General features: G+C 45.7%; 1 protein-coding gene and 1 non-coding gene across 3 annotated transcripts in view; both read left to right on the top strand.

The window, feature by feature from the left end:
• Window positions 1-25,239, top strand: part of LOC138958370 (fas-binding factor 1 homolog) — a 61,114-nt gene that overhangs the window by 3,824 nt on the left and 32,051 nt on the right. For both annotated transcript variants that reach the window (XM_070329491.1, XM_070329490.1), the window contains exons 2-18: window positions 731-749; window positions 2,560-2,610; window positions 3,043-3,071; window positions 3,817-3,845; window positions 4,289-4,391; window positions 4,664-4,952; window positions 5,450-5,548; window positions 13,851-13,997; window positions 14,744-14,845; window positions 15,244-15,555; window positions 16,767-16,869; window positions 17,410-18,081; window positions 18,606-18,713; window positions 19,652-19,731; window positions 20,255-20,367; window positions 21,721-21,960; window positions 24,623-24,727. In XM_070329491.1, the coding sequence (XP_070185592.1) occupies window positions 731-749; window positions 2,560-2,610; window positions 3,043-3,071; window positions 3,817-3,845; window positions 4,289-4,391; window positions 4,664-4,952; window positions 5,450-5,548; window positions 13,851-13,997; window positions 14,744-14,845; window positions 15,244-15,555; window positions 16,767-16,869; window positions 17,410-18,081; window positions 18,606-18,713; window positions 19,652-19,731; window positions 20,255-20,367; window positions 21,721-21,960; window positions 24,623-24,727 (2,601 nt within the window). The remainder of the gene's footprint in view (window positions 1-730; window positions 750-2,559; window positions 2,611-3,042; window positions 3,072-3,816; window positions 3,846-4,288; window positions 4,392-4,663; window positions 4,953-5,449; window positions 5,549-13,850; window positions 13,998-14,743; window positions 14,846-15,243; window positions 15,556-16,766; window positions 16,870-17,409; window positions 18,082-18,605; window positions 18,714-19,651; window positions 19,732-20,254; window positions 20,368-21,720; window positions 21,961-24,622; window positions 24,728-25,239) is intronic.
• LOC138960540 (5S ribosomal RNA) lies at window positions 7,616-7,734 on the top strand. The gene has a single exon (XR_011454017.1). It is a non-coding gene; the product is annotated as a 5S ribosomal RNA (ribosomal RNA).

The raw sequence follows: 25,239 nt of genomic DNA, 5'->3' as shown, positions 1-25,239 counted from the left end.
CTTAGCAGAAAGTATCAGTTTTGACTTTTATGATGTTTGAGCGTTTTGCGACATTACGTGACACTGCATTCAAGATTTGGCTCCAAATGTACTTTTAAAGACTGATAATGCTTCTGCAGGGTCTGTTTACTAGAAATAAATAATTACCAGTTGTATGAAATGATATTAATGGCTTCTGTGGTCAGTTTTGTTGCACATGTGGCTTTTCTCAAAATTGGCGTTTTATGGCATATTATCAAACCGTACACATTTCCCAAATGCACAAACCATTCTTTTATTACACAAATGTGTTCATCAAAGACTAATGTATCACTTAAAACACCAAAAAAAATCAACTGAAAAGGTTTAGTTTGTCACAAATGTCCAAGCACCCCCCCAGCACCTTTTGGCAAAGCCTCATATACATTTCATAAAATGCAGCGTGGAAACGCTTCAGATACTTATCTTGAAATGATAAAGTCCAGGATTCTTCACAGTCGGAGAACTATAGCAATTATTATTGTACTTTGTAGCCATTGATTGAGGTTGAACAGGGGCACTTTTGATTTGCAAATTCACTGTGTCAGGTTTTTGCTGACATTGTTTCACTTTCAGCTTATTTGTACACTCGTCATGTGTATACATTGTACCTACTTTTGCTATAAGGTTGAAATAATGTGTTCTTGTGTTACTTTTAGAAGTTCATGAATGTTTTTGTCAATGTCACTGATTTCTTTTAATTTGTTTTCAGCTGGGGAGTAAATCAAAACGTAAGTACTTTTTCTACTCAGACTACTGTTCCTTTAAGGATATAATGGACAAAAAAACCACTGTCTTTAATTTACGGTCTAACCGTGCCAATAGCGATATATCTTAATTGTTTTGGCTCGAGGTTGTCACTTCTGTCACCACACACAAGAAATACCTTAAAATAAGATGCGTTTGAGCACTCTGTTATTTAATTTTCATTGAGTTTCAACCGGATGTGTTTGGGGTAGCTTTGCCTCACTGGAATTTGTTCGCTTTTGTTACCTTGGTCTTATTTTTTACTTCCTGTCCACTTTTTGCCCCTGAGACTGAGGAACACGTATTTCACACACTGTTGCTAGAGGTATAAGGTTCATTTCATCAGAAAAATGTCAAACATGCCAAATGGTTACTCGGATTGTACACCTTTAAGTTTGTGATTACAGTGGAGTCCGGGTACAACGAATCTTAAGGGAGATACATTTTAGTTTGTTATATATGGATATCAGCAATTCGCTGTAGAGTTTTCAACCCTAAATGGCCTTAAGACAAGTTTTCCCACTCACCTTCAAATGATCGTCCCATCGATCTTTCCTTGGAGAGTACAATCTCTGCATGTTTTCAACAGCTTCATAATATAATCCATAGAGAGAGGCATAGTTCAAGTGTTCACTTTACTGTCACAATTTTAGAAGTAAAATTTAAAAAGTCGTGTAAAAGCATACATGTACATTCTGATCAATCTCCGTGTCCGTCAAAAAAGACACTGCACACACTGACACTGCCGCGACACACGTACTAAGCTGTTTTGAAAAAGTCCAGAATGTTTGCCTGACGCTGCTCAGAACTGGCACACTTCTCCACTGTACACTCCAATTTGGAGATCATATCCAAGTCACAGACATCGCTGCACTTTGCCTGCAAGTAGCGACGTAGGGTATTGGCAGCAACACGTGCTTCTGTGGCAGTTGGTGTTGGGAGCGGTTCTGGGTCAACACAGCGGCGGTGGCTGTTCCGTGCACCTCCCGCTGTTTGTTCAGAGTTCGCTCATCACGCAATGTGCATGCACTTGTGTTTGTGTATATTTGTGTATTTTTGTCTTTGGAGACAATTATTGATATCAGTTTGTTGTAGCCTTGTGACTTTTAGAGACAAAACGGCTCTGGGGCGATGAAAACGTGTTTGTTAAAAGAGGGGTTCGTTATGCAAATGAGTTCAAAAGGTTCGATGTAGCCGGAAAGTAACAAGTAAGAAATAGAAGGCTGTCTGCCGGGAAATCAATGGCAGTTTGTTAAAAGAGGGATTTCTTTATACCCAGGTTCATTATAGCTGGATTCCACTGTATTTATAAGTGTTGCAGAACACACTAGTAAAATACAACTCATGCTCTGATCTCTGTCTCTGTCTCTGTCTCTGTCTGTCTGTCTGTCTCTCTCTCTCTCTCTCTCTCTCTCTCTCTCTCTCTCTCTCTCTCTCTCTCCTGTCCCAATATAGGCCAACTGGTCTAAGATTAAGAGGATGTCAAGCCCTAATAATTAGTCAGTCAGTCTCTTAAAAAGCACACATGTGCATGTGGACACACATACGTACACACACAGACACACACACAACATGCTTTCACTTCATCTTGATATTATTTGAAGCAATGGCTTTTTCACCCCCCCAAAAAACCCATGAAAATCAAGATGCATTTCAATTAATTTTTCAATTCAGGTCCATGCTTTTATGAATTGTTTTTGTTTGTTTTTCTGTTTGATGTAATCATTAGATTTGTGTAATTTGTGTTAATACAATAATAGTTAAATCCATGCCTGTTTTATTCTCCCCCTCCAGAGAAGGAACAAGATTCCCTTGATGACCTCTTGGGGGATTTACTGGACCCAGGTGAGTGTTTTCATTAGTGATTGACAGTGGGTGAAAAGAAAAGTTCATAATATTTGGGTTATATGTATGCAGTTTTTAATCCTCTCGTAGCTTACTATTTACTGGTGAAAGTGCCGGTGATAGAATTGTAGGCTACAGATTCTTGTTCCCTCTTACTTTGAGCAGCCAAGACATGCTTGTTGGTGAAAATCAGTAATTATCTATTCCGATTTTAAAACATAGTGTACATGTAATATAAAATGCAGGTTTGAAATAAGTGTAGCATTGGCAAAGGCTTAACTTCAACTTGCATGCTTTGTTCCATGGGCAGGATAGTATTTTCAGGAAAGGGTTAAAAACAACAAGACAGTATGTACTGCGAGAGAAATAGTAATGCTGTAAGTTGTATTTTGTTTACTAAAATATAGTTAAATACTTGTCCTTTTGTTTCAGAGGATACCCCGAGGAAGAAAGCTCCACAGGTATGAATGCTAAGGTCTTCAGTTTTTCTCTGCAAGAATTTTGTTCCCCGTACAGAATACATGCAACATTATGATGGAAACTCATAAACAGTAATAACAGAAGTAGTAGTCACATGTTGAGAATCCCTTCAATTTTGTTTTGCATTTGATACACTGTCGTCAACAAGAACAAGAAATTCCTCGAGGTAGGAAAAACACCCCCGTCCTTACCATTCTCACTGCCACCAACTGAGAAGGTTATTTCCCTTTGACCATTAATATGTCCCTCTATAAGTCCTTGTAGAATCTTAATCCACCAATAACTCCCTAACCGTGTGTTTGACTGGTCCCAATTTTTGTAAGGACCGTCTCAGGAATGTATAGAACCTGTTCACCAAGTTTGGTGACGATCGGTCCGTTTATTCTTGAGATCTATATGCGAACACAAACACACAAACAAACAAACAAACAAACAAACACATCGACCGAATCCTAAACACACCCCTATACCGGGGGTGTAATAATACAAGTAGCCAAACTTCCAGGAGGAGACTATACAACTCTGTGTGTATGTGTGTGTGGAGTCTTGCCGCTTTGGCCTTAACTGGGGGTATGCAGTGCCTTAGCTGGTGGAAGACTGTACCAAAATCAATGCACTTCTAATTAATTTATTTTGTTTTGTTCTTGTTCTTGTTGTTTTTTCTCTTCTTATGGTATTGTTCTGTTCGATTAACATCATTTGTAACATGCTTGATTTGTTTTCCAGGGTCGAAATAGACCAGCAGCCAAGAATGGGTATGTGTCTCTTTGAACTGTATTTGTTAAATTGTGACAGTGAGATAGAGAGGAAGGCAAGAATAGTCAAGGAAAAAAGTTCACTTCACAAATATGCAGTTTCTAAACTGTCTGTAAATGTGGTTCATTTATTTCAGCTGACGCATTTTTAATTTTTCCCCACTTTATATATGTAATAATGATTATGTATGTACAATCATGTGCATGTATAGAGATCTCCAACATGTCTAACTTGATAAAAGGTGTGGGTAACTAAATATCAGTTTTTGATTGGTCAGTACGTTAGAAGGATCATGCGACTGATTTTAAAATGTAATCCTAAAAATGAATGCAAGGCTGAAATTTGTACATCATGGTTTAAATAGCCGACATGGAACTGCTAAATTAGGTAGTACATTGTAACTGTTTGTGGTGATTAAACATGTACTTGCTTGTTTTCCCAGAGGCAAGGATGATTTTTACAGTAACCTGGCAGCCATGGCAGAAAACAATGTTGAGTCTGACATCTCCGATGCAGACGTGGGAACAATGGCAAAATCTATTGCTGTAAGTCTCTATATATATCCCAGATTTTCAGTGTCTATCTTTAAGTTTCAAGCCGACAAATAGATTAAATGTTTTTAAATTGCTTGACGCGACTTGTTTTTTGTTGCAGTTAGTCTCCGTTTTGTTGGAATTCTGACATACATCAGCCCTTGCATATGAATTTCACAAGAAATTCTGCAGGGTTCAACCAATCATACCATTTGTGAAGTTCTCTGTTCCTGTCCGATTCCCTCTATGACAACTGTCTGATGTGTTACTCTGTGTGTTTCCAGGGACTTGATGACATGGATGCAGACCTGTTCGGCGACACCATCAAGAAGAAAGGGACCGTCAAGGGGAGCAAACCCACAACCCCTCGCCGTGGCAGCACTACTCCACGCTCCAACAAATCCACACCTCGATCAGCTGTGGAGCGAGTTGCCTCCCCTAGCGATACACCCACCAGCCCACCAGGCAGCGCGCGGGGCAGCCTGAAACGAAAGCCTGTAAAGCCGTCCTCATCTTCTGTGGCTCCCGCTGTCAACATACACCCACCTGGGACTGCGCCAGGCAAAATGACAGGTACCAGTCTTTCCACAGGTGTTAGGTGAAGTTGTTATACCAGTCTTTCCACAAGTCTTGGGCAAAGTTGTTGGGTTGACCGTTGTTTGCCACTGTCTTTAGGGAGAGGTTTGTCATAACGTAATACATGTATGTACGCGTGCTCACATACATGCACATACACTCACACAAAATTGTGTAAAAGATATCAGAAAACAACTTTGTTTAAAAGATAGATGTGGAAGGACGAAGACACTCCAGAAGATGTTTGTTTTGATGAGAATTGTTGAGTTAGCCTTTTGGAAATTATTTCAATGCGCAAACTTAGTGATCTTCTGTTAAACTTCTAGTTACTAATTGTGGAATAAAAAAAAACCCACCTGGTTTAGGCTTCTCAGTTCACTAACAGTGTTTGGGTCTCAGGCTTTGTGCACACAAACATAAATATGCCATAGGCGTTGTTTTGTTATTATGTGAGGATTCCAATGAGTACATTTTTGCTTGAATGTTGCTTCCAGATCTTGGTCGTGCCAGCGAGAACCTAAGACCGGGTCAATCACACAAAGAAAACCAGAGGCCAGGCACTGTACCCAGAGTCAAGAAATATGACTTTGGAGGTGAGCTCAGTTGTCAAGTATACATGTACAGTGTAACACACACACACGCACACACACACACACACACACACACACACACACACACACACACACACACACACACACACACACACACACCAGGGTGCACACACACACACACACCAGGATGCACACACACACACACACACACACCAGGATGCACACACACACACACACACACACACACACACCAGGGTGTGCACACACACACACACACACACACACCAGGGTGCACTCACACACACACACACACACACCAGGGTGCACTCACACACACACACACACACACACACACACACCAGGGTGCACACACACACACACACACACACACACACACACCCCATTTAAGACCTCCAAGAATCTGAGAAAATCAGGTCTTAAAAAGGAGGGAGTCTTAAAATGGGGGTAATTTAACAGAGGTTATGAACAGAAAATCTTGAGAAAACAGGGTCTTAAAAGTGAGGGATTCTTAAATTGGGAGAGGAGGGGGGGGGTGTCGTAAAAGAGGGGTTCCACTGTATTCTCTGTATCCTTTGGATAACAAGATGCTACCAAGGAAGGTATTTATCCCAGGGATTGGGGTGAGGTGGAGTGTGTGTGTGTAAGGCTATGTTACAGTGGAACCCCTTTTTAAGACTTCCATAAATTCGAGAAAATCAGGTCTGCAAGTACGGATACATTGACAGCGGTTATGAGTCAGACAATCTGATAACACCGTTTTAAAAGGGGAAAGTCTTGAAGGGGGGGGGGGGGGATCCTCTGTACCTGGCATTAGTTTAGGTGGGGTTTTTTTAGGCGTAGGAACATATACACTGTACTCCAGTCCTCATGTACGTCCAAAATGTATCTGTAAATTAGCTTGAAAAGCGATGTGACCTATAGTCTGCTGCTAGTGGCCATGCCGATGAATATGTCTTCATTGTCCATGTCATGGACTTAGTGGTAAAAAGGTATCAGGAATCTCATTTCGCCATGCATGAGACACAATCTGTTAGTAGAGCCTGATTAGGACTTGAGTAAGACAGTAATATTTGATGTTCTGAACACTACAGTATGCATGTCAATATAACACTTACCTCGACAGTACTATTCTTGCACATTATCTATTATAGGCCGAAAAAATTGGACAAAACGCTGAGTGGGTACAATTATCTCCCATAACCATGCGCCACCGTGGATCCCAAGCACTGTCCGAGTGCTTCCCCCCCACAGGATGTAGGTGGCGCGTCCTCTTTCTTTTTTCGCGCGTGTCAGACCGGCTGTGTTTCTGCTACGCTCCCGGATTATTTTGGACTAAGAGGCTCCTTTTCTGTGTGGACTATCACCTGTTGGATTATTGTGTGTTATTCCACTTCTGGCTTGAGGCTACGTTGTGTTTCCTTCAACTTGTGCCTCCGTTTTTGTGTGGCGGACTCGGCGTGCCTCCCGTCCTACTTCGTGGTGACCGGTCGTCTGCTTCTCGTTTCGCCGCATTCACTTGAGTATTGACCTAAATTTTCTTTGAATTTTGTTAATTCTCGGTCTTTAAGGGTACGTACAGGGCGAGGTAGGATGTCTCGTCCTGTTTTGGGCTCTGGTTCTACGGAACCAGAGTCTGCCGGGGGCAACCCTTCTCCGGGCGCCCAGCGTCATGTTTTACGCACGGAGAAGGGGATCTTTCGGCGCTCCGACTCTCCCTCCCCAAACGCTTTGCGTTTGCGGCGAGGGAGGGCGGAGAAAGCCTGTTTGAGCAAGCTCAATGCGAGCTTGCTCAAACAGGCTGGGCTTGAGCCTGGGACTTCGGGCGGGGCTGCGCCGTCGAAGGTTCGGGGAAGGTCGAGGGGAAAGAAAAAGCTTCTTTCTCTTTCTCCTTCAGTGGAACAGGCTTCCCCCCCTTCGACGCCGTTGTCCGGCCCTCAGTCTCAGGCTTCAGCTCCTCCCGGTTTCAAGCCTGGGGGGAAGGTTTCCTTCTCCCCCCTGGCTCGAATCCGGGGGCAGGTCGATTCCCAACCCTCTTTGGGGGTTGGTGAATCCGATCTAGGGGCTACTGGAGAGACTCAGGTTTTGACAGCCAACGGCCATACCACGTTGAAAACACCGGTTCTCGTCCGACCACCGAAGTTAAGCAACGTCGGGCCCGGTTAGTACTTGGATGGGTGACCGCCTGGGAACACCGGGTGCAGTTGGCATTAAAATCTTCCTTTTCCGGTGCCTCTCCTGTGCCCTCCTCGGTTTCCACCGCTGTGGAAGCCAGGAGGGACACGGGTCCTCCTCTGAACTCCCTCGCTGGGTCGTCTGCTGCTGTTTTGACAGTAGTTTCGGCCTCCTGGGGGGGGAGATCGGAGGAGATGACGGGGTCTCTGAATTCCCTCCCCGCTGGGGTTGGGATGCGAATTGACCCCGTTCAGGGCGGTCCTGTGGGGGCAGGGGTTTCAGGCTTCGTGCCTACGACCACTGCTACTACGGTTCCCTCTGACGTCCGTGTGACTGGTGGCTGTCCCTCTTGAAACGCTCCGGCCGACTAGTTACTGGACGTGGAGGTGTTCGACAGAACGTGGTACTTCTGTCGAATGGTCAGGGCGACGGGAACATTGTTTCTGTTGCTCAGACCGACACCTCCGACCGGACCGTCTTGACCCCACGCCATTCCTTAGCGTCTGGTGTTCGGGTGACGGATGGTCCGGACCAAGGGTCCGGAACGTTCCAGGCTTACGGGTCGGGATCGAACCGGACCCACGGGTCCCGACTGGACTTGACCTCCGGGTTTGGTCCGGACGGGACCCATGGTACGGGACCGTACCGGACCTTAGGGTCCGGTGCGGGACAGTACCTCTGGCCCTTGCCGGACCTACGGGTCCGGATGGTACGGTACGGGACCAGTGTTTCGGTCGGGACCGGACCACCCGACCACCTCTGTTGGTCTGGGTGGTCTGGCACCGAACCGGAACACACCGGACCTACGGGTCCGGAGGGTACGGTACCGGACCAGTGGTCCGGTCGGGACCGGACCACTCGACCACCTCTGTTGGTCCGGGTGGTCTGGCACCGAACCGGACCATGCCGGACCTACGGGTCCGGATGGTACGGTATGTCCACGTCCGGACCGAGCCACCCGAACACTTCTGTGGGTACGGATGGTTCGGTACCGAACGGGACCTCCGGATGGTACGGGACCGGACCGAATCTACGGGTTCGGATGGTCCGGTACCGGACCACCCGACCACCTCTGTTGGTCCGGATGGTCTGTCACCGAACCGGACCATACCGGACCTACGGGTCCGGATGGTACGGTAGGTCCACGTCCGGACCGAACACTTCAGTGGGTACGGATGGTTCGGTGCCGTACGGGACCTCCGGATGGTATGGGACCGGACCACAGGACCGGAACACCGGACCACCCTACCGGATCGGTCCGGACCACCCGACCACCTCTGTTGGTCCGGATGGTCTGGCACCGAACCGGACCTACGGGTCCGGATGGTACGGTATGTCCACGTCCGGACCGAGCCACCCGAACACTTCTGTGGGTACGGGTGGTTCGGTGCCGAACGGGACCTCCGGATGGTGCGGGACCGGACCGGACCTACGGGTCCGGATGGTCCGGTGCTGGACCGGTGGTCCGGTCCGGACCGGACCACCCGACCACCTCTGTTGGTCCGGATGGTCTGGCACCGAACCGGACCATACCGGACTTACGGGTCCGGATGGTACGGTGTGTCCACGTCCGGACCGAGCCACCCGAACACTTCTGTGGGTACGGATGGTTCGGTACCGAACGGGACCTCCGGATGGTACGGGACCGGACCGGAACACCGGACCGGAACACCGGACCACCCTACCGGACCGGTCCGGACCACCCGACCACCTCTGTTGGTCCGGATGGTCTGGCACCGAACCGGACCTACGGGTCCGGATGGTACGGTACGTCCACGCCCGGACCGAACCACCCGAACACTTCTGTGCGTACGGATGGTTCGGTGCCGAACAGGACCTCCGGATGGTACCGGACCTACGGGTCCGGACCTACGGGTCCGGATGGTCCGGTGCGGGACCACCCGACCACCTCTGTTGGTCTGGATGGTCTGGCACCAAACCGGACCATACCGGACCACCGGACCTACGGGTCCGGTTGGTACGGTATGTCCACGTCCGGACCTAACCACCCGAACACTTCTGTGGGTACGATGGTTCGGTGCTGAACGGGACCTCCGGATGGTACGGCACCGGACCGGACCACCCTACCGGACCGGATCGGCACCCCCGACCGGACCGGACCATTTCTTTTCTGATCAGACCCGATGGGTTCCTGTTCAGTCTATAAATGGCGGGGGTTCGTTGGCTGGGCTGACCCAACAGTCGCAGGGTTGTTGTTTTTCTCCCCCTTCGGCTGCTGGAGACGTTTCGTCTTTGGGGCAGGGGTCTTCGCGGCCTCTTGCTTCTGTGGGCGTTTCTTCACAGCCTGCTTCATCGCTTTCGGCTCTTCCCCCTCAAGCTCCCTACACTCCTGCTTTTGAGGAGTTGTCGGGAAGTGAAGAGGAGAGTGAGTCGGAGGACGATAGGGAGGAGGATCAGGGTCGCCCTGAGGTTAACACTGAACCTCTACCCTTGCCGGTTTCTGATGGAACTTCCGAAGCTATGCTTCGTACTTTCCAACAGTACATGACAGACATCACGCGGCGTCTTGACGTCACGGATGCCTCTCTTAAGCGTCTGTCGTCTAGTGTTGACACACAGGACGTGGACCCGGGGTCTGAGGACGAGAGGCAGGAGGCTCGTCCTCGCACAGCTAGAAGGACGTTTGAACAGTTTCAGGACGTCCTTCCCTGAGACGCCCTCTCGTCCTTTGAGTCCGCTTCGGCCCGGGCGCGGGAGGCTCACGCCGCGTCTGCCGGCGGCTCGTTTTATGAACGATCCGGCCGCCGGCAATTCGCGTTCCACCCTAGTCTAAGTGCCACGGTGGAAGCGGCAGCACATCGCCTGAGGAGTACAGATTCACGTGCAAACGCGACCTATGTTCCTCGGGAGGACGCGGGTTCAGTGCCATGCTTTCCTTCGGGAGGCGCACCTCCACTGTTTCCTCGTGTCCAATCTGTTTCGTCCCTCCCTTTTCCCTTTGACTCTCGAACTCTCCCTTTCCAGACTTCGAGTGTTTAGGGTGGGTCTGACGGTGATGTGTTCGTTGGGGAGGTGCCTTCGGTCAAGAAGGTGGAACTGAGCTCTGCTTCGTTCCACAATCTTGAGGCCACCGTTTCTTCCACAGTCGAGGCCCAATCACAGGCCTTGACATGGATGAGCACGCTGTCCACACTGTTGGACCCTCCCGATCGGGCAGAGTCCGATTCCACTCGGGTCCTTGACACGGTTCGAGTGGATCGGGCTTTGCATGCCGTGCGATCGTGCGTGACGTCTGCGGCAGAATTGGCCATTGGAACACGGGTCCACTTTATTGGCCCTGTTCCGTGATCATTTTCTGCCTACTTCTATAGTGCCTCCGGATATGAGGAAGAGTCTGAGGAACACGTTTCCTCAGCCTTCTTCCCTCTTTCATCCGGACACTGTTCGTTCTGTGGTGGAGTCCACACGCCAGAGGAACACTGATTCTCTGATGGTTGGCCTCGCTGCTTCGGCGACGGCGGCGGGGAGTAAGAGAAGTGCTACAGTCACCTCCAGCTCCCAGCCTCAGAAGAAGAAGAAGAAGCCAGTTTCACTGCCTCCTTCTTCCTCCTCTTAGGCGCCTGTTGCGTTCCCAAGCAAGACGAAGGGTGCTCAGACAGGTAAGGGGAAGCAGCACCACCAGGGGGGGTGGTCGCAAGCCTGCGCCTGCCCGCCAGCAGAATTTTCAGTGAGTCCCGGCCCTACGTTGACGCCCCCTCAAGTTGCCCCTCTTTCGTCCGTCGGTTCCCTTTTTTCGGGCCCGCGGCATGTGGGGCAGACTGGTCTCCAACCAGTTTTTCTTGAGGGTGGTGTGGTCGGGGTTTTCTCTACCGCTGTCGTCACAACCTCCATTGTCCGCTCTACCTTGGACGTTCCCCCCTCCTCGAGAGCCTGCCAGATGGCAGGCTCTTCAGGACGAGGTGAACTCGTTGGTCGAGAAGAAGGCGGTCTACCCCCTTTCTCAGCCTTCTCTGGGGTTCTGCTCCCGCCTGTTCACCGTCCCCAAAAAGGACGGCCGGTTCAGGCCGGTGTTGGACCTCTCCACCTTGAACTTGTACCTTCACAGGTGCAAGTTCAAGATGGAAACCCCTTCGTCGGTCCGGTTGGCCATCCGGCCAAACGATTGGGCCATGTCTGGGACCTCCAGGATGCTTACTTCCACATCCTGGTGGCCCCGGGGTACCGACATCTGCTCCGGTTCGTTTGGGAGGGCACGGTGTTCGAGTTTCGGGCCCTCCCATTCGGCCTGTCCTTGGCCCCTCTGATTTTCAACGGGGACAACAACACCACATGCTTAGCTTACCTTCGCCACCAGGGGGGCACCAATTCTCGGTCCCTCTCCCTGTTGGCGGAGGAGATTCTGCTCTGGTGCCAGACCAATCAGGTCCGGATGTCAGTCCAGTTCGTTCCGGGGAAACTGAACGCCCTGGCCGACATTCTCAGTCGGGGCGATCAGGTTCTCTCCACAGAATGGACCATCGCTCACAACGTTCTACAGCGTCTGTGGGCAAGGTGGGACCGTCCTCTGATCGATCTGTTCGTAACTCGATTCAGCGCTCGGCTTCCCAGGTACGTCAGCCCCTTTCGAGACATGAATGCGTTCCACTTGGACGCATTCACTCTCTTGTGGAGGCTCCTCGATGCTTACGCCTATCCCCCGACATCTCTGATTCCGAGGGTGCTGGCGAAATATCTGCAGGAACGACCAAGACTGATTTTGGTCGCGCCTTACTGGCCAACAGCTCCGTGGTTTCCAGATCTTCGCGGTCTCACCCACGTAGACCCTCTACCTCTGGATCTGGACGGGGGAGGTCTGCTCCAGCCTCGATCATGCCTCCCTCATCCACGTCCAGAGAGTCTGTGCTGGACCGCATGGCTCTTGTGCGCTCCAAACTGCTTGCACTAGGATTGCACAAGAGTTCAGTAGAGTTTTCCTTGAACGCTAAGAGGCGATCAACTAATCAGCTCTACGACTTACGCTGGAGAGCTTGGGCCACCTTCGCCTTGTCCAAGGGGATAAAGCCGCTTTATCCCTCAACACAGGACTTGGCCAACTTCCTGGTGGAAGTGTATCAAAAGAAGAGTCTTTCTTCTAAGACTCTTCTTGGATACAGATCTGCCATCGCTTCCACGATTGCGGCCGCTACTGGTCGCAGAACTGAACACTTGATCAGGTCCTCCCTCATCGCTAATGTCCTTTCGGGTATTAGCAATGCAGCGGTGTCTAAACCTCGGGTTTCATTTCCCAAGGGGGATGTCTTTCTGGTCCTCAAACTCCTGCGTAGCAATGAGTTTGAACCCCTGGCAGGCATCAGTATCAAGTTGCTGATTTTTAAGACTAATTGTTCCTCATCGCTTTAGCCACTTGCCGTAGACTCAGTGGTATTCAAGCTTTGAGTGGCCTGGACTTTGACATTGAGTTCACCACACAGCAGTGGTTGCTAGCATGGTCACGTCAGTCTAAGGTATGTTTCTTGGGTATATTTTCTTTTACGGTAGTACTGTTCGAAAATTGCCTGGGTATCTTAATCCTTGGATTTAAGTGATTTTGATTAAGGAGTTTAATACTCTACATATCACCCTCACACCACTCTGGTATTCTGTGCAAGAATAGTACTGTCGAGGTAAGTGTTATATTGACTGTAAGGCTTCTTTTTAAGCCTACTGTCTATATGATACTTACCGAGACAGTACTATTAGAGTTTCCCTCCCGCCTCCCCTCTTGATATGTTATGGGCTTTTTGAGGGTCTGCAGCTCATAAAGAAAGAGGACGCGCCACCTACATCCTGTGGGGGGGAAGCACTCGGACAGTGCTTGGGATCCACGGTGGCGCATGGTTATGGGAGATAATTGTACCCACTCAGCGTTTTGTCCAATTTTTTCGGCCTATAATAGATAATGTGCAAGAATAGTACTGTCTCGGTAAGTATCATATAGACAGTAGGCTTAAAAAGAAGCCTTACATTCTGTAACTGTCAGAGCGTTTGTGTATTCCCCCAACATCAGATCTATGTGTCACACGCTTTTGCTTCTTTTTCTGTGTGCAGTTATATTTATAGCTGGTTCAAAATTTGATTTGTCTGTAGATTCTTCTGACCAGTTCTTTTCTTTGTACAGAACTAATGAGAAGTTCATGTTTTTCTACTTCAGACTTTGATGAGGAAGATCCTCTAGCAGGCTTGTCTTTGGATGAAGACCTCAGTTTGTCAGAGGCTGGTAAAATGCCTGGAGCAAAGAAGCCTGCCATCAAATCTGTTGACGAGGAACCCAAACCTGCCCAAACAGCAGCACAACAGTGTAAGTAGTCTGTTTTGAAACCGTGTAAGTAGAGTCTGTTTTGAAACCGTGTAAGTAGAGTCTGTTTTGAAACCGTGTAAGTAGAGTCTGTTTTGAAACCGTGTAAGTAGAGTCTGTTTTGAAACCGTGTAAGTAGAGTCTGTTTTGAAACCGTGTAAGTAGAGTCTGTTTTTATAAGCCACATTGCATGTTTTTCTTGCTCTCTTTTCTCAATCTTTTATCAGAAAAAAAAATTCCATAACAGGCAAAGCCTCTTTTTGTATTCAGTGCTCTTTTAATGTTTGGTTTCTCACTGTTGAAAACAATTGCTAAAGTACCGAAGATATTGATTTAGTAATAGAAAACCATTTGTGTGCATGGAATTTAGACCAGAATACCAAGCTGAGAGTTGTATTCTTTATTTTGTTCCTTTTTTTTTTTTACTGCTTAGACTATCATCAGGAATTTGCCTTTTGGACCATTTGAAATTTACAGATTCTTGCTCTCAATCTCAGCCTCAGAGAAAACCTTCACATCTGCATGGTATTGTTCCAAAGGGGATGTTTGTGTACTGTATATGAATGGTATTGTCCATAAGTGGCTGTTGTGTTGTTGTAAGTTCAGTGTTAATTGTATATTTGTATTTGATGTTCAAATAGTATGTTTTTATTCATAGTTACATGTATTTTGTAAAGCGCGGAGAGCATAGATTCCCGTGGTTCACGCTATATCAGCTGTCATTATTATTATAATGCACTGTGTTGCAGCGTCACCAAGAAAGCCTAACCTGTTTGACAGACCTCCGACTCGGAGCGGCAGTGGCAACAACATCACAGAGACTGCTGATACTCCCCCACCTCCTAAACCAGGTAATTGGCTGCTAGGCTTGCAGACAGTGTCATTTACACACATTAGCAATACTTTCATGGTGTTTTTTTCTGACTGTTCCTCCCCCCTCTCCCTCTCTCTCTCTCTCTCTCTCTCTCTCTCTCTCTCTCTCTCTCTCTCTCTCTCTCTCTCTCTCTCTCTCTCTTTCTCTCTCTCTCTCTCTCTGTCTCTGTCTCTTTCTTATTCTATCTCTGTCTGTCTCTCTGTCTGTCTCTCTGTCTGTCTCTCTCTGTCTCTGTCTCTCTCTTTCTCTCTCTCTCTCACTCTCTCGTCTTCCCTTATTGTCACTTTTATTTTTGGTTGCGATATAGGTAACAAATGATGATTGTTTTGATCAAATGGAAATTGTGACGACTTCATTTCTTCTTTCATATGGCAGAACCGGCTCAGGCTCCAGCCCCAAAGCGAAAAGACGAAATGATTTTCAGTGATGATGACAACTTTCTGGATGGCCTTGGCATTGATGCAGACGACAAAAAGAAAACATCAGTTTCCTCAGCACCGGCTGCTACCGCCACCCCAACATCGGCCGCCAGACCCAGATCAACTCTTGGAGATGACGACGACAACAGGCCTGCAAAATCTGTGCTGGATGGTCTTCTGGGTCGCGGGCAGAAGTCGGCGGCCAGTCTGCTTGAGACCAAGGAAAAGCCCAAAGCCTTTGTTCTGGACAAGAAGTACACTCAGCCAGGTATGGTGGGATAGTCCCAAGAGTTTAAGGCAGGCTTGAGACAGAACCACACTGACAGTGGGAATCGAGATTTACAATGTCAAGAAAAAATTGGCTGTTGATGATTGCAAAGTAATATACAGGGCAGGTATGAGGAAGATTGGCTGTTGAGGATTGCAAGGTAATATACAGGGCAGGTATGAGAAAGATTGGCTGTTGATGATTGCAAAGTAATATACAGGGCAGGTATGAGGAAGATTGGCTGTTGATGATTGCAAAGTAATATACAGGGCAGGTATGAGAAAGATTGGCTGTTGATGATTGCAAAGTAATATACAGGGCAGGTATGAGGAAGATTGGCTGTTGATGATTGCAAGGTAATGTTCAGGGCAGGTATGAGGAAGATTGGCTGTTGATGATTGCAAGGTAATGTTCAGGGCAGGTATGAGGAAGATTGGCTGTTGATGATTGCAAGGTAATGTTCAGGGCAGTTATGAGGAAGATTGGCTGTTGATGATTGCAAGGTAATGTTCAGGGCAGGTATGAGGAAGATTGGCTGTTGATGATTGCAAGGTAATATACAGGGCAGGTATGAGGAAGATTGACTGTTGATGATTGCAAGGTAATGTTCAGGGCAGGTATGAGGAAGATTGGCTGTTGATGATTGCAAGGTAATGTTCAGGGCAGGTATGAGGAAGATTGGCTGTTGATGATTGCAAAGTAATGTTCAGGGCAGGTATGAGGAAGATTGGCTGTTGATGATTGCAAAGTAATGTTTAGGGCAGGTATGAGGAAGATTGGCTGTTGATGATTGCAAGGTAATGTTCAGGGCAGGTATGAGGAAGATTGGCTGTTGATGATTGCAAAGTAATATACAGGGCAGGTATGAGGAAGATTGGCTGTTGATGATTGCAAGGTAATGTTCAGGGCAGGTATGAGGAAGATTGGCTGTTGATGATTGCAAAGTAATATACAGGGCAGGTATGAGGAAGATTGGCTGTTGATGATTGCAAGGTAATATACAGGGCAGGTGTGAGGAAGATTGGCTGTTGATGATTGCAAAAATTGAGGTCTTTAAAGAGGGAAATGTGAAAATGGGGGTAGATTTACAGAGGTTAAACACAGAAAATCTGAGAAAACAAGGTCTTAAAAGTGAGGGAGTCTTAAAAGGGGGATTCCACTGTACATTTGCATTGACATTTGAATACATTATGCTCGTGTGTGTGTTGCAGAGAAGACAGAGGAGGAAGAGGACTTTCTGTTTGGCAGTTACGCCCCCTCAGCGGCTGGTTCCACAGGGAGCAACTCCAGGCCTGGCTCTCGGCGCACAGTCAGGTCAGCCTGGTTCTTAGTTCTTACCCCGTCTCTTGCTTTTTGCTGTGCATCTCCTTCATTGCATGGGGGTGCCTGGTAGTACAGTTGGTAGAGCACTGAAGTTGTGATCTTTGGGCCACAGGTTCGAATCCAGGTTGGTATTGACAGGGGTCACCTTCATGTGAAGGGGCACTGACTATCATTAGTATGCTTTGTTAGATTTCGTGGAAATAAAACAGTTTGTGAAATCACTTTTCCTGGCTAGCATTCACCACATATTTGTGCTCAGTGAAGGCACTTATGTCTTTTTTGCTTAGGAAGGAGTACACTATGAAATTAAACTGTGTTTGCAGGGCCGAGGTGCACAAGAAAGTTACCAACATGGTGGGAGCCAGCCGCGGTGTTGGATTGGTTGAAATTGAGATTAGTTGTAATTTGAACGCATCAGAACCTGCAGTTTGTTCTCTCCTGATTGGGTGGCACCCACTTTCAGCCCTGGTTTCCGGAAAACAGCCTTTGGATGAAAGTGCCTCTGGTAACATCACTGATTTTACTTCACAGGTTTCAAGATGACGATGACATATTCGGACCGGACAAGCCAGGTCAGCGTCCAAACTCCTCAGGATCTCGCAGCGTCCCTGACGACATGAAGTGGCTGGAGGATTTAACGGGAGGAGGGGACACAACTCCTTCTTCAGGCAAATCCTTGGCAGGGAATGCTGCCCCCTCTTCCCCAGCCAAAACACCTGCATCAGGGAGACCATCATCGCCAGTCAAAAGCACGTCCCCAGTGAAACCCGCGGACAAACCTGCTGCCATGGAAACACAGAAACCAGCCATGTCTGCGAAAGACAGGGTCCTGGACAGCCTGGTCAACGGCAGCCCGAGAGAGACGTCGCCGGAAAGGAAAGTGGACTTGGGCTCCCCACGCAAGAGCCAGGGAGCTAAAGACTGGTTAGGCCTCAAAGACTCAGACTCTGACGGGGAGTTGTTCATCCCCAAACGAGTGCCGTCCCGCAGCCCAGGAGTCACTGACTCCACCCCCAGAACTCCCGCCTCCGCTCGTCCGGCTAGAGGTCAGCCCAAGTCTGCCTCCGACGCCAAAGATAAGAGTGACGACGACGAAGAAGATTCTTTCATCGCCCGAGCCAAGGCGCGCAAACTGGCAGCCATGGGTAACAAAGCCAAGGAAAATGAACCAGCTGCACCATCTATTGACCCTGCTGTGTTGCTGTGAGTCTTTTTCTGATTGTTGTTGTTGTTCATTGATGTAATTTTTGTGTGTCACATTTTCTGAAAAAGGTGGAAGAAGCATGGTTTCTGTTTTGACAATAATCTTGCGAACTGCAGGCATGTTTAGTCACCTTAAGTGATTCGATAAAGGATATGTAAGGAGTGATACGTGACTGTCCACATAGCCATTGACATAGACAAGAACTGCAGTGTTGTTCTTAGGCTTCAGTCTTCAGTTACTGACACATATTCTTTTGAACTGATACAATGTTCTGACCCCTGGCCGATCAAACACCCCCCCCCCCCCCCTCCTAGGTCTTCTGAGACAGAACAATCTCTTTGTAGCTTGGACATTTCAACCTTTACATATTTTTAATATAGATTCAACTGACCTGATATTACTGTCACTTGTAGAGTTGAAGGTTTTTCATATGCTTCTGTCAAAAAGCACTCATTCGAGTCATTGGTGCCTGCATCTGATGTTAGTTTTCACTTTATGTTTATATTGCTTTTTCACTCTGCAGAACTCAGCCAGACTCCCCACATTTTGAAGGCAGTGTACCGTCAGTGTTACAGGAGGGAGGGAATCATACAGGGGATCTCTTTGCCTTTCCTCCTACCCGCACATCAGGGTAAAGCTAATATGTGACCCTCCACCACGAAATGAGTCGCATGTCACCTCGCGCGGTTCTGCGCTAGGCTTGATATAAGTCCGGGGAGTGTCTGGTAACAGTGTGAGGGTCACCTTAGTCACAGGCTTATAACTCAAACAGTTTTCGCTCTTTTCTAAAACGGGTTTCACCACTGGATAGAGCATAAAAAACTCTTGAGGAAAATGTAAAAATATGAAAATCATGCAAAGGTGACATGCGACTCATTCCGTGGTGGAGGGTCACATATTACAACACAAGCTTTGGTTTAAATGTTTTTATCATTTTCATCAAGGAAAGTTAGAAGATGTGTAGCTATGGTATGCTCCTGCTATCTAATGTATTATGTTGGAATATTTTTAATGTAAGTTATTGATGTAAGAATTCAGCAATCTCCAGAATTTACCCCCAGTGGAAGCGATATCACATACTGATACATGTAGTGCACAGGGAGCAAATACGTCCAGACTGGATTGTATGTTCTGTATTACCCTAAACAATGATACCTGCTCTGTCCCCCTTTTCTCGGAGTCAACTTTGTGCAGACTCTCTTCGGTGTCAGAAAACCCCTGTATGCACACATGTGCATGATAAAGATTTCAAGCTCACAGCAAGTCTCAGGGCTTGGAAAACACAAAGACATGCATACTTCATCTCTCGTCTCACATAATCTTAATCGTATCTCGATACTTTGACAAGACAAGCCTAATGTTGGTGTATCAAAGAAGACAGCTGCAGTGTGCTTGTTTGAGTCATAATTTCACACAATATCCTGAGCGTATTGCCAATACCTTTCCCAATAAAGGCAAACTGGTCTAGGGGGACTTTAAACTCTAATAGTTAATCAGTCAGTCCCCCTTTTGTTATCAGGTTATGATAGTGTTTTCCTTTGATTTTTATGTGTTAGCTGTTATTTTCAGCACACCCAAGTTTGAGACCCCTTCACAAAGAAATCCTTCAGCTGGCTTTTCACTTTCACCTCGCCATGACATAGCATCCAGTAAGAGAGAATAATTGTGTTAATCACTTTATTTGTGCACGTGTGTGTGTGAGTTTGTCATAGTGTGTTTATGTGTGTTAGTCTGTGTGTCTCTATTTCTGTGTTCTCATCTCTCCTGGTCACTTTGGGTAGTTGTGTGTCTCTCTGTGTGTGAGTTTGTCATAGTGTGTTTATGTGTGTTAGTCTGTGTGTCTCTATTTCTGTGTTCTCATCTCTCCTGGTCACTTTGGGTAGTTGTGTGTCTCTCTGTTTGTGTCTCTGTGTGTGATTTGACACACCTGTGTATTTTTACCTGGAGTTTGATTCAGGAGTCTGAATTTTGTATTGATTTTGTCTTCCTGGTGAAAGTTTTAAGCCGTTGATCTGTAAGTCTAAATATTGCATTGCGTAAATAAATGCTGACTATATATTTGTTTAGCTCTTATCGTATTTTCTGAGCAATTCCTGAGTAAAATATTTCGTGTGTGTATTTTTTTAATTTTTTTTTTATCAGCTTTCTCTTTGTGTTTGTCTTCCAAAACAGCAATTGACCCAGCAGATTTACTGGGCCCTCAGTCCCTTTCCATGGCAACTGGAATTGGTGGGGAAAGTCCAAGACAGAGATTCCAGTCGAGTCAGCTTGAACAGAGAAAGGAAGTAAGAGCACGGCCTTGTTTTGTTGTTTTGTGGTTTGAACAGAATAGAAACAAGTCGCGTAAGGCGAAAATACAATATTTAGTCAAGTAGCTGTCGAACTCACAGAATGAAACTGAACGCAATGCCATTTTGTCAGCAAGACCGTATACTCGTAGCATCGTCAGTCCACCGCTCATGGCAAAGGCAGTGAAATTGACAAGAAGAGCGGGGTAGTAGTTGCGCTAAGAAGGATAGCACGCTTTTCTGTACCTCTCTTTGTTTTAACTTTCTGAGCGCGTTTTTAATCCAAACATATCATATCTATATGTTTTTGGAATCAGGAACCGACAAGGAATAAGATGAAAGTGTTTTTAATTTAATTTTGATAATAATTTTTATATATTTAATTTTCAGAGCTTGTTTTTAATCCGAATATAACATATTTATATGTTTTTGGAATCAGCAAATGATGAAGAATAAGATAAACGTAAATTTGGATCGTTTTATAAATTTTTATTTTGTTTTACAATTTTCAGATTTTTAATGACCAAAGTCATTAATTAATTTTTAAGCCACCAAGCTGAAATGCAATACCGAAGTCCGGGCTTCGTCGAAGATTACTTGACCAAAATTTCAACCAATTTGGTTGAAAAATGAGGGCGTGACAGTGCCACCTCAACTTTCACGAAAAGCCGGATATGACGTCATCAAAGACATTTATCAAAAAAATGAAAAAAACGTTCGGGATTTCATACCCAGGAACTCTCATGTCAAATTTCATAAAGATCGGTCCAGTAGTTTAGTCTGAATCGCTCTACACACACACACACACACAGACACACAGACACACAGACACACGCACATACACCACGACCCTCGTTTCGATTCCCCCTCGATGTTAAAATATTTAGTCAAAACTTGACTAAATATAAAAAGAGGTTTGCAGTTCTCTGTACTTCTGGTGCTTCTTCGTTGAATGAACACACATTTCAAAACACTTTCCTTCTTCTCGGAAAAAATGAAAGGGCAAATCATTTGCAGTTCATTACTTTCTGAGAAAAATGAAAGGTTTGCTGGAGTCATGATGCAGTTTTCACAGTATCTAGGAGTATTGGGTAAATATTACAGAAGTCTTTGTCATTTAACTGTTACTGAATTAGAAAACCTGTTGCCTCTTGTATTTGATGTCCACTTTCTTGGGCTTCTTCAAAACTTTGAACTACATGTAGTATGAATCATTATCCCACCAAATGTTATGCCCGAAACACTATAGTGGCTCTCTACTGTTTATAAAAGGTGTGTGTGTTTGTGGTTTTGCTTGTTTTGCTGCATAACATGATGAAAAGAATTGCAAAATTCAAAATACTATTGCAGGAAAGCCGGTATGGCAGATTCTCTGGTCTAGGTGGATCCAATACAGAATCATCAGTTCAGCTGCAGCAACAACAACAACAACAGCAACAACAACAGCAACAACAACAGCAGCAACAGCTACTTCAGCAACAACAGCTACTTCAGCAGCAGCAGCAGAGACTGCAGCAGCAAGGAACCCCACTTGCACCTCAAGGAATGGATGTTTCTTTGGGTGGTGGAACAACCAATTATTTTTCGCAGGTTTGTCAATGGAATTTTGTTGTTTTTGAACTACTCTATAGTGGGAATAAAATTATAATTAAAATGTTTCTTTATTTTGTTATTTATTTGCCTAACTGTAGGGAAAGGTAATACTTTATATTGATTTTTTGGTTTTTTTTCAAAGTTTATTTAGCCTTCAAAGACAACCTTGTGTGACCTTGTGTGTATGTGTGTGTGTGTGCGCGCGTGTGTGTGTGTGCGCGCGTGTGTGTGTGTGTGTGTGTCCGCACGGGTACGTGAGTTTTCTCTTTCGTTCCCATTCATCCCCCCCCCCCCCCCCAACACACATTTTGTTTGGTCTAGGGCATATCCAGCGTCACGGACGAGGCATTCGGACGAACATAAAGGCACGTGGAAATCAACAAAACAACTATATTAAGTTGACAATGATCGAGGATTATGCAACTTGTGACTGTTGTTCTCTGTGAAGTATGAAATAGAGAAATATTTAATTTGTGGGCGAGTTCTTCGATGTTTGATGTGCGTCACGGACGAGGCCAAAATTCTGTCCTATTTTTCAATCACAAAGAAGTAAGTTGATATTTCTGCGAATTGTGTTCGCTGTTTTCGTTCATAGCGATGAAACATTAATGGCAAGCATTGCTCTTTCGGTAAAGATAATTCAAAAAGTTAAAAAAATAAATCACATTTCGGAGAAACGCTTGAACATTTGTCACGGACGAGGCCAGTACGCGTCACGGACGAGGCACGTACGAAATGCACTATAGTAGTGACGTCTTCAGGAGATCAACAAATTTTATTATAGCAACATATCGTTTTCAGTAGTCACCCACAATGTGAGACTATCATTAATTTGGGTCAGTGTTTACATTCGCTCGTTCGTCCGCCCGGGTTACGTCTGTCCGTTAGCTTTAGTAAGCATAAAGAAGGATCCTCAAGAGCCCATGAATATTTGAAAACAAAACTTGGTGGATAGGTACATATGGGTAATATAATCTGTCGTGCAAAGTTTCAAGGTTGTAAATGAAAGGTCAAGGTCAGATCTATGTTCGAACCTTGATTTTTTTTCAGATTTGTGTTGGAGAGTTATCCAGCCAAAGTTTTAATCCAATCAAGTTGAAAATTGGTATTGTGACAGAGTGTATATTAAGAAATGCATGGATGTCCGCTAACGAAAGAATGGCGGTTACATCAAAATGATGTTGGTATCACCCTTGACAACCACATAATGTGTTTGGGTTGCTTCACATTTTTAGTAATCTGCATTCCCCACAATTATTGATAAAAAAACAACATTCCACCAGGCACATATTATTGTCTAGACTAACGCATCATATAGGTCTAAATTAATCAGCTGACTGATTTCTGATGAAGCACGCGCAAAGACAGGGAGACAAAAGGAAGGCAAATACCGCTATAACACATCAAAAAGTGCCTCGTCCGTGACACAATTAAGTCAGCAACTGTATGTCTGGCAAATTAAATAAAAGCGACAAATAGTGCCTTTCGAAAAGCTTGAAGATAATCTCAAGTAAAATTTCTGTATAAAACGAAATGCAATCAGTACATGAATTTTTGTATCCAAAATGTCACGGACGAGGCCATTTAGGGGGGTGAGTTGCATTCTTTAATATTTTGGCTACAAAGAGTTTCAACAACTGCCGACTTATATCACAGTATACATCAATGTCAGTCTCATGTGATATGATGATTACTGAAATTACAAAAAAAATTGGATTGTACTGAACCCGAATCTAAAAAAAGTGACCAAAAACGTCACTTCATGCACAGTGAAATCCTCTTAAACAATATGACTGCTAAACAAGGGACATAACTCAGTGAGGAAAATAAAATATTGATTATGAACATATGAACATTCTACAACAAAGCCAGCGTACCAAAATAAAGAAATTTGTGTTTTAATTTCAAGCGTTGAGAGAGCTAATTTTTTTGGACATGTCCTCTACAGACCTCAAAACTGCCGCTTTTCAACTCTTTTTTCTTGCCTGTGTTATTGTTGGCTTCCCCTCGAGTAGCTTCCCTAGCTTCTCTGTCTTTGTCATTTGTTGGTTTGTGCAGTGCAGTTGTTTTGTCAGTTATTTTCCTCTTTATCTGTTTTATCGTCTGTCTTCTTCTTTTTTGTGTGTGTATTTTTGTGCCTGAAGAAGACCCTTAGGTCGAAACGTCGCTGTTATTCGTTCCGTGTTCGTCATTTTAACGTGAGTACATTGCTTTTTGGTCTCTTTATTGTTCCCTCTCACGTGCAGTCGCCATTGTTTAATACTTCAAAGACAAATTAAATCTCTTTCTGCATTGTTGTCATCAAAATTAGCAAGAAAATGGTACTTGTTGTGAACATACAAGAAATAAGTAAAACAAATATGTGATGAATATGAATATAATAAATAAAATAATGAAGTTAAAGGAAGCAAATGCAAGGGGTTGGTGTGTGTGTGTGTGGGGGGGGAGTTAACAGGAAGAATTGTGAGGGAATCAGTGAAGGTTGGACACTTTCAGAAACATGGAATGGAATTGTTGTTTGCTAAATACCGCTTCGGATCACACAAAAAGAATGAATTCTTCTTACTTGTACCAGTATTTTGTCAACTCCAATACCTTCTCCTTACCAGTATGTTTACATTCAGGTTATGTCAGGTGCCTTCTTCCCTTTGTCTTTCAGAATGTGCCAATGCAGGGTGGCATGCCATTGATGTCCAGTGGTTATTTGGCCGTGGCCGCAAGTCAGGGGCCCATACCGGAATCTCTGCAGGAGGCTAGTGCACAGGTAAAACTGTCTGTCTGTCTGTCTGTCTGTCTGTCTGTCTGTCTTTCTGTTTGTCTTTCTGTGTGTCTGTCTGTCTGTCTGTCTGTCTGTCTGTCTGTCTTTCTGTTCGTCTTTCTGTGTGCGTGTCTGTCTGTCTGTCTGTCTTTCTGTTCGTCTTTCTGTGTGCGTGTCTGTCTGTCTGTCTGTCTGTCTTTCTGTTTGTCTTTCTGTGTGCGTGTCTGTCTGTCTGTCTGTCTTTCAGTGTGCATGTCTGTCTTGTCTATCTTTCTGCCTTGTCTGCATCTGTCTGTCTGTCTCTTTCTGTTTGTCACTTTCTGTGTGCGTGTCTGTCTGTCTGCCTGTCTGTCTGTCCGTCTTTCTGTGTGCGTGTCTGTCTGTCTTTCTGTCTGTCTGTCTGTCTTTCTGTTCGTCTTTCTGTGTGCGTGTCTGTCTGTCTGTCTGTCTTTCTGTTCGTCTTTCTGTGTGCGTGTCTGTCTGTCTGTCTGTCTTTCTGTTCGTCTTTCTGTGTGCGT

This window comes from Littorina saxatilis, linkage group LG2 (assembly GCF_037325665.1).
Source record: "Littorina saxatilis isolate snail1 linkage group LG2, US_GU_Lsax_2.0, whole genome shotgun sequence".
In the NCBI taxonomy this organism is placed as follows: domain Eukaryota; kingdom Metazoa; phylum Mollusca; class Gastropoda; order Littorinimorpha; family Littorinidae; genus Littorina; species Littorina saxatilis.
Note: the sequence above shows the minus strand (reverse complement) of the source record. Positions and strands in the feature narration are given on the sequence as shown.